Source organism: Bos indicus, chromosome 20 (assembly GCF_029378745.1).
Source record: "Bos indicus isolate NIAB-ARS_2022 breed Sahiwal x Tharparkar chromosome 20, NIAB-ARS_B.indTharparkar_mat_pri_1.0, whole genome shotgun sequence".
In the NCBI taxonomy this organism is placed as follows: Eukaryota; Metazoa; Chordata; class Mammalia; order Artiodactyla; family Bovidae; genus Bos; species Bos indicus.
The window spans coordinates 39,238,847-39,257,112 of record NC_091779.1 but is presented as its reverse complement, the minus strand read 5'-3'; the positions used below and the strand labels follow the sequence as shown (position 1 = coordinate 39,257,112).

Below are 18,266 nucleotides of genomic sequence, written 5' to 3'. Positions count from 1 at the left end.
AAGAAATATTCCTGGTAGAGAACAATGTTAATATAACTGCACAGCTGTTACATTGGATATTTTAAAAGCCATCCAGCCTATCTTAGAAGTAATTTTTGTTGCTTAGAATTACCCTCCTGCTCCCAAATCCCCTGATTCATTCCAAGCTGACCAGACTGTATGTCAAGAACACTCATAAAGCTGTGGTTTAGGCCCCAGATATCATTAGTAAGCATTCCTGTGAAGAGATGTCATTTTGCATCCTTCCAAATTAAGACTCAAGTTTTCATCCTTGCATTAGGTTTTGAGAAATTTTTTAAATAGTGGTGAAATTTGGATCAGTGCTGTTCAGATCACACTGTTCAAAGTGTGGTCTCTAAACTGTTGCCAGTCTAAAATAAAAAAAGGGGATTACTCCAGAAAGTCATCCAGCCAAGCACACTGTTTCATCCACCTGACAGTTTTTGTTTTTGTTTTTTCTCTCCATAGGAAGACTTTCTGGGTGTAGGAAGCAGTACATTGAATGACATTCGGCAGCACATTTCTTGTCTTGTCTCAGTGAGAACTTTGAGTAGCATAGCTTTACATGTTATTTCAGCATGATAATCAGGAGAATGTCAAACAGTTGTGGTTTACCAGCAGTGTTTATTGTGGGATTCGGAGACTCCTGTTTCATGCAGGGGTGGTCAGCAAATGCCTTAAAGAAGAGGCAGGGCCTGATGTGGGTCTTGAAGGATGCCTAAGAGTTATACAGCCAAAGAGATGCTACAAGGGCAATCGTATGGATGAAGAATTAAAGAAGCAGTCTTGTGTTGAGAATAGAGAGGGTGTGAATCTGATGAAAATGGGATACTGGGGAAAGACATGATGAGTCATAAACCTGAAAAACAGTAGACTGGAGCCAGATCCGAGAGGCCTTAATCCAGATAAAGGAAGTTGGAGATTATTTTTGGAGGGAGAGCAATTAAAGCACTTGAACCAAAGGCATGACCCCATCAAAGTATGTTTTAGGAAGATTAGTCTGACAGTGTTGTTGGTACAGGCTACATTTTCACTAGAGGAGAGAGAGAAAGATTTGTTAGGAAGCCATTTGTACAGTTACCAGGTATGGTGATGAAGTTTGAACTAGGGTACAGGGCATGGGGATAAGAAGTGAACCAGATTCCAGAGATTTTTCTAAAAGGATTCATGGAGTGGGATGTACAGAGCATGGGAGGAATAAAAAACAACCGAGGTGTGGCACTTAATCAAGTGAACAGAAACTGTATGACCCAATCCATCAGTTTTCAAATGAGTTTATTTGTATCTAGGCATCTAGTATTGTGCTAGGGAGTGAGGAGACCCCAGTACTTGAGAATTTCTGTTCATCTATCCAGCTGGAGGGGGCTTTCATCCCTAGTCTGGACGAGAAAGAAGAACTGGATTGGGTAGAAAGTGAGTTTGTTAAAGGTCAGAGACATAACAGTTAAATTTTTAAAATATTATTTTAAATTGCCTTTCTCTTTCCTAAGGTGCTGATAGCTTATTGGATGTGAGTTCTGAAGCTGACCAGCAAGATCTTCTTGTCCTATTGCAAGCAAAAGTTGCTTCTCTTACCTTACACAATAAGGAATTACAAGATAAATTACAGGTAGGTAAATAGATCACTACCATAGTCTGTTCAGTCGGGTCAAGCTATTTGATTTCTCAGGGTTAGTTGGGTATTTTGTTTTAGACACCAACATTGGTTTCTTCTTTTTAAAATATAATTACCCTTTAGCATTTTATACCTTCAAATTTGTTTCTTGAGACTTAGTCATTAACTTATTATTTGTATAAACTGGTAAATTATATAATTATATACTTAGTATGATATATATGACAATAGATAGCTATATGCACACCATATATATGACTAGTCATTCATTTAGTAAAGTTGATCATTTCGCAGATTTAAGAATGTGGTAAGAAGTAGGGCAACTACAATAATATGAGAAACAAAGAAAAATTTGAGTCAGAAGCTCTGCAGCCAAAACAGGTCTTGCGTTTTTAAAGTGGCAAACATAATCTGTCCTTTGAGAGCACAGAATAAGCTTAGTGTTGTTAAGCCCGACTCTTGTGTCCCAGACCAAATTTTTTCATGGGGCAAGAGGATGCATGCAGAAGGATACTGCTGCTCCCCCATACTCAAGGTTTGGATTTGCTCCCCGATTGCAGTTGCTTGCTCATCTAACCACACCTTTGGTGTCATTTCATTCTTGCCTTCTTTCCAGGCCAAAACACCCAGGGAAGGGGAAGCAGACCTGAGCTTTGACTCTTACCATTCTACTCAAACTGACTTGGCCCCATCCCTGGGCAAACCTAGTGAAAACCCTCCTCTAGACTCCAAACCATCTCCATCTGTCATAACACATTCCTCAAGTAAATCCACTCTCGACAGTGATGTCAGAATCCAGCAACTCCAAGAGGTTTTACATGACTTGCAGAAGAGACTGGAGAGCTCTGAAGCGGAGAGGAAACAGCTGCAGGCCGAGCTCCAGACCAGGAGGACAGAATCAGTGTGCTTAAACAACGCCGAGATCTCGGAGAACGGCTCCGACCTCAGCCAGAAACTTAAAGAGACTCAGAGTAAATACGAGGAAGCTATGAAAGAAGTCCTGAGTGTGCAGAAGCAGATGAAGCTGGGCCTGGTCTCACCAGAAAGCGTGGACACTTACTCGCACCTGCATGAGCTGAGGATCACCGAGGAAGAAATGGACGTGCTCAAGCGGGACCTCCAGGGCGCCCTGGAAGAAAGTGAACGAAATAAAGAGAAAGTGAGAGAGTTAGAAGAGAAGCTGGCAGAAAGGGAGAAAGAGGCAGTTATTCAGCCACCAAGGGAGGAGTACGAGGAAATGAAAAGTTCCTATTGCACGGTGATTGAAAATATGAATAAGGAGAAAGCATTTTTGTTTGAGAAATACCAAGAGGCACAAGAAGAAATCACAAAACTGAAAGATACATTGAAAAATCAGATGACCCAGGAGGCAGGTGATGAAGCTGAGGACATGAAAGAGGCCATGAACAGGATGATCGATGAACTCAACAAGCAGGTGAGTGAGCTGTCCCAGCTGTACAAAGAGGCCCAGGCAGAGCTGGAGGATTACCGGAAGAGGAAGTCTCTAGAAGATGTCACAGCTGAATATATCCATAAAGCGGAGCATGAGAAGCTGATGCAAGTGACCAATGTATCCAGAGCCAAGGCTGAAGAGGCACTGTCCGAAATGAAGTCTCAGTATTCAAAAGTGCTAAATGAGCTGACCCAGCTCAAACAGTTGGTAGATGCACAGAAAGAGAACTCTGTCTCCATCACGGAGCATTTGCAGGTGATAACCACTCTGCGGACCACTGCCAAAGAGATGGAGGGAAAAATAAGCAGTCTGAAAGAGCACCTGGCGAGCAAGGAAGGGGAGGTGGCAAAGCTGGAGAAACAGCTCCTAGAGGAGAAGGCGGCCATGACCGACGCGATGGTGCCCCGGTCTGCCTACGAAAAGCTCCAGTCGTCTTTGGAAAGCGAAGTGAGTGTGTTGGCCTCAAAATTAAGGGATTCCGTGAAAGAGAAAGAGAAGGCCCATTCAGAGGTTGCCCAGATTAGAAGTGAGGTCTCGCAGATGAAAAGGGAAAAGGAAAACATTCAGACTCTCTTGAAATCCAAAGAGCAGGAAGTAAATGAACTTCTGCAAAAATGCCAGCATGCTCAGGAAGAACTCGCAGAAATGAAGAGACATTCCGAGAGCTCCTCAAAACTGGAAGAGGATAAAGACAAGAAGGTTGGTGAGACTGTTGCTATTGAATTTCTAGCTAGCAAACGCTAGCATTTTGAACCTTCATTTACTGAAGTTAGCATTTTTAGCATTTGTTAGCACTAAGCTATTGTGAAAGCGCTAAGGCTCCACACAGGACTCCATTTGTCCCCAGTGCCACATTAAAAATAGTAGGGTGGACATTTACTTAAAAAGAGAGAGTGAGAAAGCCCTCATCTACTACTTCCCTCACACCAGAGTATTTTCAAATGTGTGGTACATATTTTCCCCTTAAAAATTATTTTACAGAAGCTCTGCCAAGTGTCGGGGGCCAGAAGTGAACCCACCAGCTGAGAAGTATTTGTGGTCCATCTTAAACTTCTACTCTGTTGGAATCCAGACAGATTTCCTCTGTCATATGGAAAATCAATTACTGCCAGACTTGATACTGCTTCCCTAAACCCCATGAGCTTTCCCTGGAGTCAGTGTAAAAGCCCTCCCTGGTCCTCATTTTCAAAGGTGTGCAACAGGAGAGAAAGGGAGGAATGTGGGGGGCCAGGCAACTCGAGATGGGCTGAGCATGGAGGAAGGCGGAGAGTAAAGGGAGAAGTGAAGCATGCTTCTGTGCTGGGATCTGCTCTGCATACCCAGATGCCCAGTCTCCTGGGTTAGATGTTCTGAATGGCATTCACTAGAGAATTATTTATCTTTTATTCCTTTATTATAATGAATGTTTCCAAAAGAGCTTCCAAAGCCGTGGGGGTGAGGATTGTCTTCACTACAAGGTAGGATATCAGAGATACCAGGGTTCCCAGAACTTATTTCTGATTGCCTATGGCAGCAGTAGGGAACAAAGCCTAGCTGGTTCCAAATATAGAATACCTGAAATTCTGTTTTTTATTTTTTTTTAACAGTCCCCCATCTTAAGGATGAAGGGAATCCACATAACAGCTATTGTTACCTTCATGGCCCCAAGCATAGTCTCATTCCTGGGCTCTTGTCTGCATAGGCTTGTTGGTTTCCCTGATTCTTACCTGTTTTTGTTTCATTGTATGGCTTTTCTTTGAAAAATTAAGAAAAGGGATTGCTCCAGGCCCAGAGGCCAGTCGAGGCTGTGTTCCCAGTGGAGAAACAGCTGGCGTTTTGCCTCTGTGGGTACCTGCTCTCCTGATAAGAGCTTTCCTTTCTCGCTAGATAAATGAGATGTCCAAGGAGGTCACCAAGTTGAAGGAGGCCCTGAACAGCCTCTCACAGCTCTCCTACTCTGCCAGCTCCTCCAAGAGGCAGAGCCAGCAGCTGGAGGCGCTGCAGCAGCAGGTCAAACAGCTGCAGAACCAGCTGGCGGTGAGTGGGCCTGTTTCCATGGCTGGCTGGGGGGTAGGGGTGGGGGACAGGTGGGAATGAGCAGAAAGCTGCCCAGCCTAAAGAGTGTCATGCTTCAGTAAGCAGTTAACTAAAGACCTTTAGGTGAGGGCCAGAGAGGGAGCGGTGGGTTTCCCAGTCATTATCAGCAATGAGAATGGGTTCCATGTGTCACTGGGAAGGGAGGAGTCTGCGAGATAGTGGCAGGAGCCTTCTTGTCTTGTTCCCTCTTCCACTCACTTGCTCCCCTTTCTCCGTTTTTCTGCTTCAGTAGTTACCATCTCTGGCAGCGGCTCGAGATGTTTCTTATTAGGGGGCCATGTTGTCTGGTGGTTGTATATCCACATGTCTGAAGCTGCTTCTTGGCCCCTCTTCTAATTTCACCCAGGAAAGCTCTTTCACGTCTGTACTTGTTTCTGGTGGCTGTTGTAACAGAGCAACAGAAACTTGGTTTAAAACAACACAGATTTATTACTGACAGTCCTGGAGATCAGAAGTTCAAAGAAATCAGTTTCACAACAGTAAAGTCAAGGTTTCAGCAGGCTGGTTCCTTCTCAAGGCTCTAAGGGGAGAATCTGGTTGTCTTTTCTAACTTCTGGAGGCTGCCTACTTTCCTTGGCTCGTGGCCCCTCTCTCATCCCCAGAGTACATCACTCCAGCCTCTGGTTCTGTCCTTCCGTCTCCTCCTTCCACCTTTGACCTTTTCCGCAGTCCATGGGGTCGCTAAGAGTTGGACACGACTGAGCGACTTCACTTTCACTTTTCACTTTTATGCACTGGAGAGGGAAATGGCAACCCACTCCAGTATTCTTGCCTGGAGAATCCCAGGGATTGGGGAGCCTGGTGGGCTGCCGTCTATGGGGTCACACAGAGTCGAACATGACTGAAGTGACTTAGCAGCATAGGACCCTAGTGGAGAAGGCAATGGCACTCCACTCCAGTTGCAGTCCATGGGGTCGCTAAGAGTCGGACACGACTGAGCAACTTCACTTTCACTTTTCACTTTCATGCACTAGAGAAGGAAATGGCAACCCACTCCAGTGTTCTTGCCTGGAGAATCCCAGGGACAGGGGAGCCTGGTGGGCTGCTGTCTATGGGTCGCACAGGGTCAGACACGACTGAAGTGACTTAGCAGCAGCTTAGGACCCTAGTAATCACATTTAAGGTCCACCCAGATAATCAGTATAATCTTTCTTTCCATCTCAGGATCTTTAATCTAAAAGATCCCTTTTGACTGATAGGTAACATTTACAGATTCCAGGGATTAGGATATGGGCATCTTTGAAGGGCCTCTCAGATTGAGAGACTGAGAGGCCAGGGTGGTGGGTGGTTCCTTCACGTGGATACTGAAGTCAACCAAGCGATGACAGAAGCAGGACCAGAAAGGAAGACAATGATCAGAAGACAAAGCTATAGAATATGTAAAGTTTTAATTGTTGCGTGCTCACTCAGTTGTATTCGAATCTTTGTGACCCTGTGGACTGTAGCCCACCAGACTCCTCTGTCCATGGGATTTTCCAGGCAAGAATACTGGAGTGGGATCCATTTCCTCCTCCATCTCCCCAACCAAGGGATTGAACCCAAGTCTCCAACATCTTCTGCATTGGCAGGCGCATTCTTTACCACTGAGCCATCTGGGAAGCCCTTTAGTTGATAAGGGTATGTGATGTTTTCTACATGAAGATTAGGTTACCCTGGACTGTTGCTGGCTTCCACTTACATGAACTTGGATTTTGTGATTTCTTCAGTACAGATCGGTAATAGTGAATTCAGATTTCTACAGTCCTTACTCCATCTGGCCACAGAGTTCAAAACCAGCTTTTTTTATGTTACCAGCTCTAGCAGTGGAGTAGTAGTCAGGGAAGGAGAAGATGCTCTTGACTTTTGCAGTCATTTTTCTGATCAAGTGGTTATCACAGACTCATAGATAAAGTGATAATGGTTTATATAGTCATTCTTACAATTATCCAATGTGCATTTAATGAGCTTCTATGTATCAGTAATGTACCAGGTATCCATGATTCAATAAAAATGAATAAGACACAGTCCTGCTTTCATGGAATATAATGGCTTACTGTGTACTCAGTGTGGTAAGCATTCATTGAGAGATGACCAACATGCCGTGGGTGTAGAAAGGCAATGTGCATAGCCAATCTGGGTAAGTCTTGGAAGGCTTCTTGCAGGAAGTGATGCTTGTACTGAATCTTAGATGAGTAGGAGGCAGCAGGGATATGGCATTTAGATGGCCCATGGTGGCTGTAGCAAGCACAGTTCCAATGGAGTAGAGGTGTGGAGTGTGGATGGCTGGAGGCTGGAGAAGTGACTAAGGAGCTAGGTATCTGCAGGAGCTGAAGAGAAACAGTGGGAGGCAGGGGAAGCCTAATGCAGATTTGCTAGAAAGACAGGAGATGGTGGTGGGGGAGTGGGATGCTTTCAACTGAGATCTTGGCGATAATGACTGAGGCAGGGAGGTAACCATAAGAGTGAATGGCTGGAAGGAAGAGAGACAGGTCCTGAAGCTGAGGTTGAGGGACTGAGAGGCCAGGGTGGTGGGTGGTTCATCCACGTAGATACTGCAGTCAGCCAAGTGATGACAGAGAAGCAGGACAGGAAAGGAAGACACTGATCAGAAGACAAAGCTATAAATGATGGAGTAGAGGGAACCAAGAGGTGGGAGGAATCAGCACAGAGAGAACTACCAAGTACACTTCCTAGTGGCATGAACTTCAAAGATCGAGGTTTCCAAGGTTGTCCTTGAATGGGAAGGATACCTTATATCTGACATTGATGGGAAGGAGGTAAGAATAGATACTGACGGACTTCAGTTGATTTTTTAAGTGATCCATATGTGATAGTTTTGATTTCCATCAGGAAATAGGAAGAAAGGCCTCTTCTTAGAAGAGTTAAGAGCCGAGTTGAGATCCTTGAAATAGTCACTGAGAGGAACTGGAATAATATCTCAGCAAGAAGAAATAAGAGCATTAACAGCTGTACTGAGGGGCCATGTGAGATTGGGGTCATCACCCTGTTCACCTCCTCAGTACACTGACAACTAAATCACTGAATTCCCCAGGGGTTATATACCACTGGCCATACAGTAGGTGATCAACAACTCTTTTTATAAGATTACATTTTAAAAATTAAATTAATAAATATTTGCTCATTGAGAAAAGTTGAAAGATTAAAAACAACAACTCTGAAGAAGCTACTCTAGAAACACATTGTCTATAATTTAACCACTCAGAGACAGTAACTGCATTTGATGTAGTTCCTTGCACTGTTGTTTACTTTGTGTGAATACATTTGCCTAAGTATGTGTACATATATTTGTTTAAACAAACATGGGATTATCAACTACTTTTTACAGGAATTTTCTTCTGGAGTTCAAGATATGTAAGATTTCTTTTCCCCTAAGAATATTGACAAGTGTTCCAAACCACACACCCCATCAAGTCCACAGCAATTTCAAAAACTTCCTGTGCTAGTTGCTGGAAGGAATCACTAGGGTAGCATTTGGCCACAGTCTTCTCCTAGGATTTTTTTGAAGGTCTCCTAAGCCCCTGATGGTGGTTCAGATGGTAAAGAATGTGCCTGCAATGCTGGAGATTTGGGTTCAATCCCTGGGTCGGAAAGATCCCCTGGTGAAGGGAATGACAACCTACTCCAGTATTCTTGCCTGGAGAATTCCATGGATAAAGGAGCCTGGCGGACTCCAGTCCATGGGATCTCAAGAGTCAGACACGACTGAGTGACTCACACACAACAAGCTCTTGAACAGTGTCAAATTGTCTCTTTCTAGGAATGCAAGAAACAACACCAGGAAGTGATATCTGTTTACAGGATGCATCTTCTGTATGCCGTGCAGGTATGATGTCTGGGGATCCTAAAGAGACACCGCAGCAGGGCTTGTCCAGATCCCCGTCCTGAAACTAGCAGAACGGATGCGAATTTGAGGAGATGGATTTTCAATGGAAAGCTGTTTCAAATACCTTCTGCTTTGCTTTGCATTTTGTGTTGGGAGCCCCTTCTCCTGTTAATGGGGAGCTGCCTCCTTTGTTGACTGCTGAATGAGGAGGTGGCCATTGCACGCCCCACCCCACCCCCCACCCAATCAGGAGAAGGAGTCTGGGGGTTACTTTCTGGGCCTGAGCATATTCACTGAGCCATTGGTGCCATCGCACTCCTGGGATGGTCAGTGTTCTGAGACTGGCTGGGCTCTCATTTGCTGTTAAGGCTCTAGAAACCCTTTGTTGAGGGCTCTGCTGGGAGACCCAGCCTCCTTGTCCTCCTTTTCCTCTGGAGGAAAAAGATCAGGGCCCTTGCTTTGCCTCAGTTTCTCCTGGAAATGTGGGAATGGGTAGGGCTCACATTTCCTGGGAAGGTCGAGGGGGCCCAATTTCTGCCTGCCAGTCATCTCACTCCCTAGGTGAGGCAGTGCCAGGATTTAGGTTCTAGTGAGTGTCATTTTGTTTTATTTTAAACCTTTTTGACATTCACTTTTCTAACAAGCATTCAGCCCCCCTCTGCCCTTATTGTTTTCTGCATTTTGACACTCCTGTGGGACAGCAGCCTCTGCCTTTTATTCATCTCCTTCCTCGCCACCCCCACAACGTCCCACGTGTGTTGTGTCCAAGGCATGATATCATAGGTTATTCTAATGAGTGTCTTGTGTTGGAATTTCCTAGGGCCAGATGGATGAAGATGTCCAAAAAGTACTGAAGCAGATCCTTACCATGTGTAAGAACCAGTCCCAGAAGAAGTAAAGTGGATTCCTTGGCAGGACACTGGCCCCTTGTTGTCCACCTTTGTGTTACATCCGGAGTTGTCGGCAGCCACTGCCATTGTTCTCATTCGTGGTATCACTGTGACCCTTATCATAGAACTTCTTCCCTTTCCAGAGACTTCTGAGGACAGGTCCCTGGAGAAGCTGTCCTCCTTAGAACCGCTGAGAGACTTCAGAGCAGCAGAGGGGAAAGATGCTGTCACCCTCCGATTCTGACCAGAGCTGGGATCAGTCACGCTCAGGAGTCTGGTCCCTGCACTGGCAGTGGAATATCTTCCCTGGTACCTGCCTAGCTAAGGGGCTCCATGGCTGCATGACACGACGCCCCATGCAGCCGTGCTTCTGTTCCTACAGCAGGGTTTTCTTTACCTTTGGTTTCCTAACCCCCCCAAACACAACTTAATTTCTAACCAAATTAGTATGACACTAGTTATGCACCATGTGCTTAAGATCCTTTATTGTGATATCCTGTGGATTTAAAAAACTTTAATTCCATCTTTTTTCCCCATCTGCCTTATATTTCTCACCACCCTGCTTGTCAATCTTACAGTCAGATGAGCACTATTAACTTAAATATGAAGTTTAAAAATGAAAGCAAATTGTCCTTAAAAGTTCTTTCTTAAGTACATCGCTGACACGTTGCAAATTTTCTATGCAAACTTGGCTCCTGCTGTTTGTTATCCACGAAGCTCAGGAAATCCAAACATTTGTGTTTCAACAAGGGACAGTAAACTGTGTGTTTACAGCCAAAAGAAATGCCTCATAGTTTTTAACCTCAATTTTTTAAAAGTGTTTTTTTTTTCTGTACAATATTTTTATTGGCTCTTAAAGATGTTTTCATATCTAAATCCCTAAGTAAGTGAAATTTACATTAGACTATATTAACAAAGTATTTTTTAGGTAATCATGCTTAAGACTTTATATATATAACTTTTTTCTCCACGTTTTCAGCTATAGCAGAAGGTGGTTATATATTCCACTCAAAATGAGCTGCCACCAACACCCCTAGACTTTCTGCCATTTGTTCTTAGGACTGTAGCACGTCTTTAAATATAGTAAATCCTCTTTAGCCCATTGAATATTTCTGAGTGCCCCAACTCTACCAGCACCTGTAAATTACCTCGGAAAGGACTGTGAGTACCAGTGGGTTTTTCAACTTTGAAACAAAAAATCCCGGTAAACGTTCCAGTGCCTAGCCGAGGTCTTGGGAGAAAACATCTCTGTTCCCTTTACTTTCAGGTTAAAAATGTTTCTGACTTGCTTGCAGCTTCCTTTATGGCCTTGATCTTATTGAGGGATGTAAACTGAAGACAGAAGTCTCTAACGTATAGAACTGTTAAGTGTAGGCCGGCTCTGACGGAGCTGCCTGCGCTCAGAGGCCACTTGGCAGCCCTGTGCTGAATGAGGGCCAATGACAGCGAAGCAGAAACGGCTTTCGAACTTGGTGTTACTTTTCTTAAGTTGTTTATAGTTCAGCAATTTCGAACATGCTCCAAAGAAAAATGTGAAAGGACTTTCTGTCACAGCACTTAAGAAAACACAAAACCACCCTCCCCACCCCCACACAGAAATGCTGCAGAGTGTAAAACTTGAGACATTTTGTAGGACGCCTGACAAAGTGTAGCCTTTTATCTTGTTTCAGGATATTTATTTCAAGTACTCTGGTTAAATACTGAAGTTACATGCTGTAGTTTAGCATTTTGCCTTGTAATTTACAGAAAAGTATTGCGGAAAATAAACTTTTGTTTCGTTTTGCATCTCCCTTGTTGATTTGGGCGCCTTCATTAGCATGCCCTGTAAGGCTTCTGAAGATCAGCGACGGTTTTATACCCTGTGTCGTGTTCAGCAGGTGGCCGTTGTCTGCCGTCTCTCACGCAACATGTCATACCATTCCCGTCTTCTAGCTCCTGGGACCACCTTGAACTCTGCCCCAATCATCAGCCGCTTTTGAACACTTGCATCACAGTTATTTCATTGAAAAGTGCCTCTCAGTTGATCTGCAGTCTTTTTTTTTTTAACTAGTTAAAAGCCTCCATTAGATTTTTTTTTTTCTCTTCTATTTTGAAAAAGTAAAAAATGTATGCTAAGTCACTTCAGCCCTATCTGACTCTTTGTGACCCTATGGACCGTAGCCTGCCAGGCTCCTGGGTCCATGGGATTCTCCAGGCAAGAATACTGAAGTGGGTTGCCACGCCCTCCTCCAGGGGATCTTCCTGACCCAGGGATTGAACTCGTGTCTCTCATATCTCCTGCATTGGCAGGTGGGTTCTTGACCACTAGTACCACCTGGAAAGCCTGAAAACATACACATGGTTTATTTTTAAAAAGTCGGATACATTATCCTGTCACATTAAAAAGTTAATTCATTCCTGAAAAAAACTCCTGTAGGGTGAATTCTTGCAGGTTGAAATCATAATTAAAACACCAGATGACAATGAAATGGGTGCAATTATTTAAGTAGCTCACATTCTTTATAGCACAGTGTAACAAGGCCATCTCCCTTTGCTCACAACACAGTTCTGCTGCCTCTCAACTCCTGCTGCCAAGGCATACCGTAATACTCGACTGAACCCTTGCTCACCTCCTCCCTCTGAAAAGAAAAAGAACAAAAGATACCAAGGAAAATAATGCAAAAATATAATGTCTGAGGCTATTGTTATTTTAAATTATCAAGTGCATGCTCCCTAAAAAGAGCTTACCTCGACAGAGGCCAACCGTTCAACTCAGAAAATAATTTCTTGGGGACACTCAAATGAGGACTTAACCTAGATAAATCCAAACCAGGCTTCTTAAATGGAAAGAACTGTCATATGCCAACGGCACGGTAAGAAAAGAAACGGTCATCCCTCGATGATTCTACATCACAGTATAATTGTAGGATAAATGAGATAAACTGAAAGTAAGTCTCTCCTTCTGATCCTTAGTTGACCTCCCCAGAAGCAACAACTATTTGGTTTCTTGAATGACTTAAAGACAGTCTGTGTCTATATGTATTGGATCTTAAAGAACATTTTGGCCACCCTTTTACTTTCCTCTTTAAATATGGAAACTTCATTCATTCTTCAGGACCATACTTTTTCCACCTAAAATATCCAAGACTGTTGTTTGTCAGCACACAAATCTCATCCTTTTTAACTGCTGCATAATGGTTCATAGTATAATTGTGCTGTATTTTATTAAACTAGCTCCTCGTTGATGGGCATTTAGTCTGCTTCCAGTATTTTACAGCCCTAAAACTGATGTGATGACTATGCTGTGAATAAATGTCTGTATGTATATGTGTGAGCATCGTTTGGGTAATTTTCAAATTATCCGTTTGCACACTGGCTTTCCATCAGGTGATACAGGAATGCAGAGAAGGAAAAAGTAGAATAGCCTGTGGATCATCACAGTCAGTGAGAAAGAATGGCCTTTTTCTTCACATGGATTACATAAGAGTCATCAACTTATTTTTATTCCGTAAACTTTCAGACTGACTCCAAAGCCTTTAATAATTCAACTCACTGATCTTAAGATCAACACATGATACGCTGTGTGGGGAAAATGCTCCCAAAATACGTTGACACATGACCTTTTGCCATGTGGCATAACTGGAATGCTGGGTGCTGACAGCAGTTGAAACACCACCCAGCCAAGAAGGGGGTGATGTAAGGTTTAAAAGGCAGACTGCAAGGCAGAGACTGAGCTGAAAAAAGCAATAGAGGCAGTCACGGGAGCAGTTTCTGTTCACCTTCTCAGGGCAGAGAACTGTCAAGCATTCACGGAGTGTGTGGCACATTTGTGAAGCAAAGGACAAAAGCGCATTGATGACAGTCGCCATAATTGGGCCAACAGGAGCTGGTAGAGGGAGCAGTCGATGTGGGTGGGTTCCAGTAGATTTAAAGGCTCCTTTGAGGAGATGGAGGTGAGTAGAAGGGAAGAGTCATTTCTGCACATTCACTATAAGCCAAGCCCTAAAAATGGGAAGAAACTATTTCAAGAATGGTGACTGGATATACCAGATTGTTAGTGGAGAATGTGGAGGGGGAAGAGAGGAGCAAGACATGGTCAAATAATGTAGGATTTAACAAAGGAGAAGGGTAGTAAGAGTTACCTGTGTGTCACCATCAGATGTTTTTAAACCTATACATTTACATCAGGTTAAACACACTCTTCATAGGCAGGATAACACCCTCCCAAAGAGGCTCATGTCCCAATTCCTGGGAATTTAAATAGTTATGTTATATGGCAAAGGAAAATTAAGTCCTCAGAATTAAAGTTGTTAATCAGCTGGCCTGATTAGCCTGATACAGAGATTATCCTGGGTTATCTGGGTGAGCCTGCTGTAATAAAAAGGCTCTTGTAAAGCAGAGGAGGGAGTCAGAGATTTAAAGATGCTATATTGCTGACTGACAAGATGGAAGAAGAGCCGAGAACCAAGGAAGGTGGGTGGTTCTAGAAGCTGGAAAAGGCAAGAAAACAATTCTCGCTGAGATCCTCTAGCCCAGCCATGGTCATTGCAGACTTTTGACCTCCAAAAAGAGGAGATAATAAATTCCTGTCGTTTTAAGCTGCTAAGTTTGTGATGACTTGTTATAGCAGCAAGACATAACAGAGGCCAGAACCTCTAAGAACGGGGAGCTCCTGAGGATGACAGTTTACTGTTATTGAATGTGAATAAAAAGCCAGGCACTCTGCTGGATGCTAAAGGTTCAGTGGTGAGTCTAAAGCTCCTGCTCACAGGACCTCACATCGGTGGACCTGCCACCGAGCAGACATTCCATGTTCGCTGGATGGCTGGGTGGGTGGAGATTTAGATGGATGAATTGCTTATAAGGCCCTGCATCATGATCTCCTCTTAGGCTGACTCATTCTGTCTCTCTCCCTCTCTTTCTTCACGTATTTATTTTTGGCTGTGCTGGGTCTTCGTTGCTGTGTGCGGGCTTTCTCTAGTTTTGGCAAATGGGGGCTTCTCTTTGTGGTGGCTTCACTGGTTGCAGAGCATGGGCCCTAGGGTGTATGGGCTCAGTGTCCTCTTTCTCTCATTCTTAGTTGAACCTCTTGTTGTTCCTTGAATCGATTAAATTTGCTCTGTCCCCAGGCCTTTGTGCTTGCTATTAACATCCTATAATGCTCTTCTTGACATTTGCCTGATTTGTTCCTTTATTTCCTGTGGTGCCTCCTCAATGCCACCTTGTCAGAGAAGTCCTCCTTAACGACCCTGTATAAACCAGCACAGCCCTCCCCAGCTGCCCACATCACTTTCTAGATCCCTTGCAGGGCTTTGTTTTTCTTTGTATAATTTGTTACTTTCAAGTAAGGTGGTTCATCCCTTTCCCAAAGCTGGACCCCTTAGCAGGGGCCTGAGACCAGCTAGAAGAAGGTTTTCTCCTAATTCACACAATGCATGCTCAGTCACTTCAGTCGTGTCCGACTCTGCGACACCATGGACTGTAGCCAGCCAGGCTCCTCTGTCCATGGGATTCTCCAGGCAAGAATACTGGAGTGGGTTGCCATTTCCTTCTCCATAATTCACACCAAGTTGCTGCCTATTCCCTAAGCCATCTGCCTTTTTCTAACTTGCAGAGACATCGGTGTTTACTAGCAGCCCTATGTTTTTCTTCACCTGATAGAACAAGCTCCAAGAGAGCAAAATCTTCATTGCTTTGCCTGCTGTTGCTTGCCTAAGGCTTAAAAAGAGCAGTGTCAGGCACATGGTAGGCATTCAGTAGGTATTTTTCCTTAAAGGGATGGACAGATACATGGAGAAACTCTCAAGTAAATGGAGCGCGAACAGCCTCATGTGTGGGACTATGAGACCACAGATGGGACACCAAGGGCGCTCAGAAGAAAGACACCCAACCCTGCCTTGAGAGGCCGGAAAATGTGTTTTAAAAAATTACACAGTCCGTGAGAAACTTTATTTGGATTTCCTTGTCCTCAAGTTTCACAGTTCCTGGGTTTGGAATAATCTGGAGATAATCACATTTGATTGGTGATTGGAAAACTGTAGAAGGAACCATCTACACATGGTTGGTTCCTCTATGTGATTTCTGCAATAGTATAATACTTAATCAGGATAAAGGGAGGAACTTTGTGTGAACAGATTGTATTAATAAAAGCACTGTCCCAGATTACTAGCATTACTAGCATTTCAATTCAGAGTCAGTAAACAGAACTGAAGCACACCTACTATTGAGACAGAAGGGAAAGGGCAGGACACAAATGCTAGATGATGGAGTGAGGCTGTTGGGATGCAATAAAGACCAGCTGGAACCAGCTGAAACCAAGGTGGCTTTAAGAGTGGCCGAGTCATTGATCTTTAGCTCATTATACCTTCATTGTAATATTAGAAATCACTCCCCTTATGCCATGCCAGTTCTGACGTGGGACATAAAAGGCCAAAAAGTGGGCAGTGGCCCAGTTCCTGGGAAATCCCTACACTGGTGGCTCAGACGGTAAAGAATCTGCCTGCAATTCAGGAGACCCAGCTTCTCCCCTGGAGAAGGGAATGGCAACATACTTCAGTATTCTTGCCTGGGAAATCCCATGGACTGAGGAGCCTGGTGGGCTACAGTCCATGCGATCACAAAGAGTCAGGCATGACTGAGCGACTAACACTTCCTGAAATAGCAAGATTCCTCCCTATGAAATTACTTAGACCATAAAACCCTATGGCCCCACGCCCTGAGGTCGCTCTCACTGAGCCGACTGCATGCTAGCTATGGAATGTGTATCTCTCTAAATAAATTTGCTTTCCCTTTACTGTGGCTTGCATTTGAATTCTCTCTTGCACTAAGCCAAGAACCCTCACTTGGCAGTCTATCCTAAGGATTCCTGCAGACTCCAAGACGTGGTGATATTTCCCTCTCCTGCAGCTCCATAACTAAGCTTACATTTGTAGCCAAGGTTAAAATGCAAGGAAAGAAAAAAAGTCACAGAGGTTTAGAACTCTAAGAGTCTTTCAAGTTCTTCTCATCTGATTTTTAACTTTACAGATGAGGGCAACATGCTTCTGGTTAGAACTAATTAAATGGAGATGGCACCAGAGTGTCGGCTTTAGGAACGAGAATTCAGTGGCTGTTCCAGCACCTCACTTCCCCTCACGAGGACCAGCAAAGCAAGTGTTCAGGAAAGAGAAGTGATATTTATTACTCTTGGAAACAACCTCATAAGCACTTCCAACAAGGACAGAACATTGAAACTCTTCAACGAAGACCAACTTGTAACAAGGGTAAGGGAGATGTGTCAGAGAACAGGAAACAAGTTCTTCCTTTTTATCCTCATACATGTTAAATATTATTCATAGAATCACAAAAATCTCTGGTTTACCCTCACAGAATCCTGGAACTGGAAGGGGGTTTTAGAAAGCAAGTGGTGCAAATACTCTCACAGTAGAGGCAAGAAAATTGAGTTCCCTAGACTATGACCTACCCCAGGGCACAGAGTCCGAAGCAGAACTCTGCCATTTCAAAGCCCAGATCAGTGCTCTCATCGTGGTTTCATGCTGAGGATTCTTTTAGGAAACAGAGAATAAAGCAGGTGGGATCTTTCTGAAATTTTGGCTCAGGAGCTTGAGGGTAGAGATTTAAGCTTTAATAGGTCATCCAGGTTTAAACTTATGGGATATTAAAGCAAACTCACTTAAACAGCTCCTCCAACCTAACTCCAGAAAGGCTATCTTGGCAGTCCTGGAGCAAGGACTGGAGCAAGTCCTGGAGCAACAGCAATTAAACTTCAACCAAGGAACTGGAAAGAACAAACACTAAATGTAAACACCACCTGTCAAGTTCTTGGTAAATATTTTCCTTTTCCCTCTACTGAGCTTGCTCGTTTTTGAAAAGGAGAGGGCATACCAGTTCCAATTTGACTTGTCATAGGCCCCTAACTTATTGTGGGTTTCATGACAACTCCTTAAACACAAGGCTACTTGAGCCAGTGCCATTTATTTGGGTATTGACCACAACTGCCCCTTCACCTGGCAGATCTAAATGACTGTTTTCACTGTGTGTCTTTCAGGCCGCTGAAGGTGGGTAGGATAAAGCATGGTGTATAACTTTGCGCTATGTAGTGTTTGCCAAGGGTGCCCTGTACCCTGGAAAATATTCTCTGAACTGCCAATCATTAGCAAAACTAGTGGACCATTTCTTAAGCAACAGACTCCCTACACTCCGCTCCCCTACTCACGTGTAGCGCGAATTTTTACCAGGAGAGGCAACACAGACGGTGCCAGCACCGTCAATACTTCTGAGGCTTTTCTCTCCGTGCCCCAGAGACAGAATACCGGGGAACCGCGGGGTGCAGGGAGCGCGGGAGGCGCAGGGTGTCGCCGAATATAGCCCGGGTACATCGCAGCTTTAAATAAGGTCGTGGAGCCCGAGGCCCCATTCCATCCTTCGATG

General features: G+C 44.1%; 1 protein-coding gene across 7 annotated transcripts in view; it reads left to right on the top strand.

The window, feature by feature from the left end:
* Window positions 1-11,642, top strand: part of RAI14 (retinoic acid induced 14) — a 162,236-nt gene extending 150,594 nt beyond the window's left edge. For all 7 annotated transcript variants that reach the window (XM_070774777.1, XM_070774779.1, XM_070774780.1 and 4 more), the window contains 5 exons: window positions 1,491-1,609; window positions 2,232-3,767; window positions 4,935-5,084; window positions 8,902-8,967; window positions 9,788-11,642. In XM_070774777.1, the coding sequence (XP_070630878.1) occupies window positions 1,491-1,609; window positions 2,232-3,767; window positions 4,935-5,084; window positions 8,902-8,967; window positions 9,788-9,865 (1,949 nt within the window). In that variant the 3' untranslated portion in view covers window positions 9,866-11,642. The remainder of the gene's footprint in view (window positions 1-1,490; window positions 1,610-2,231; window positions 3,768-4,934; window positions 5,085-8,901; window positions 8,968-9,787) is intronic.
* The last annotated feature ends 6,624 nt before the right edge of the window (window positions 11,643-18,266 follow it).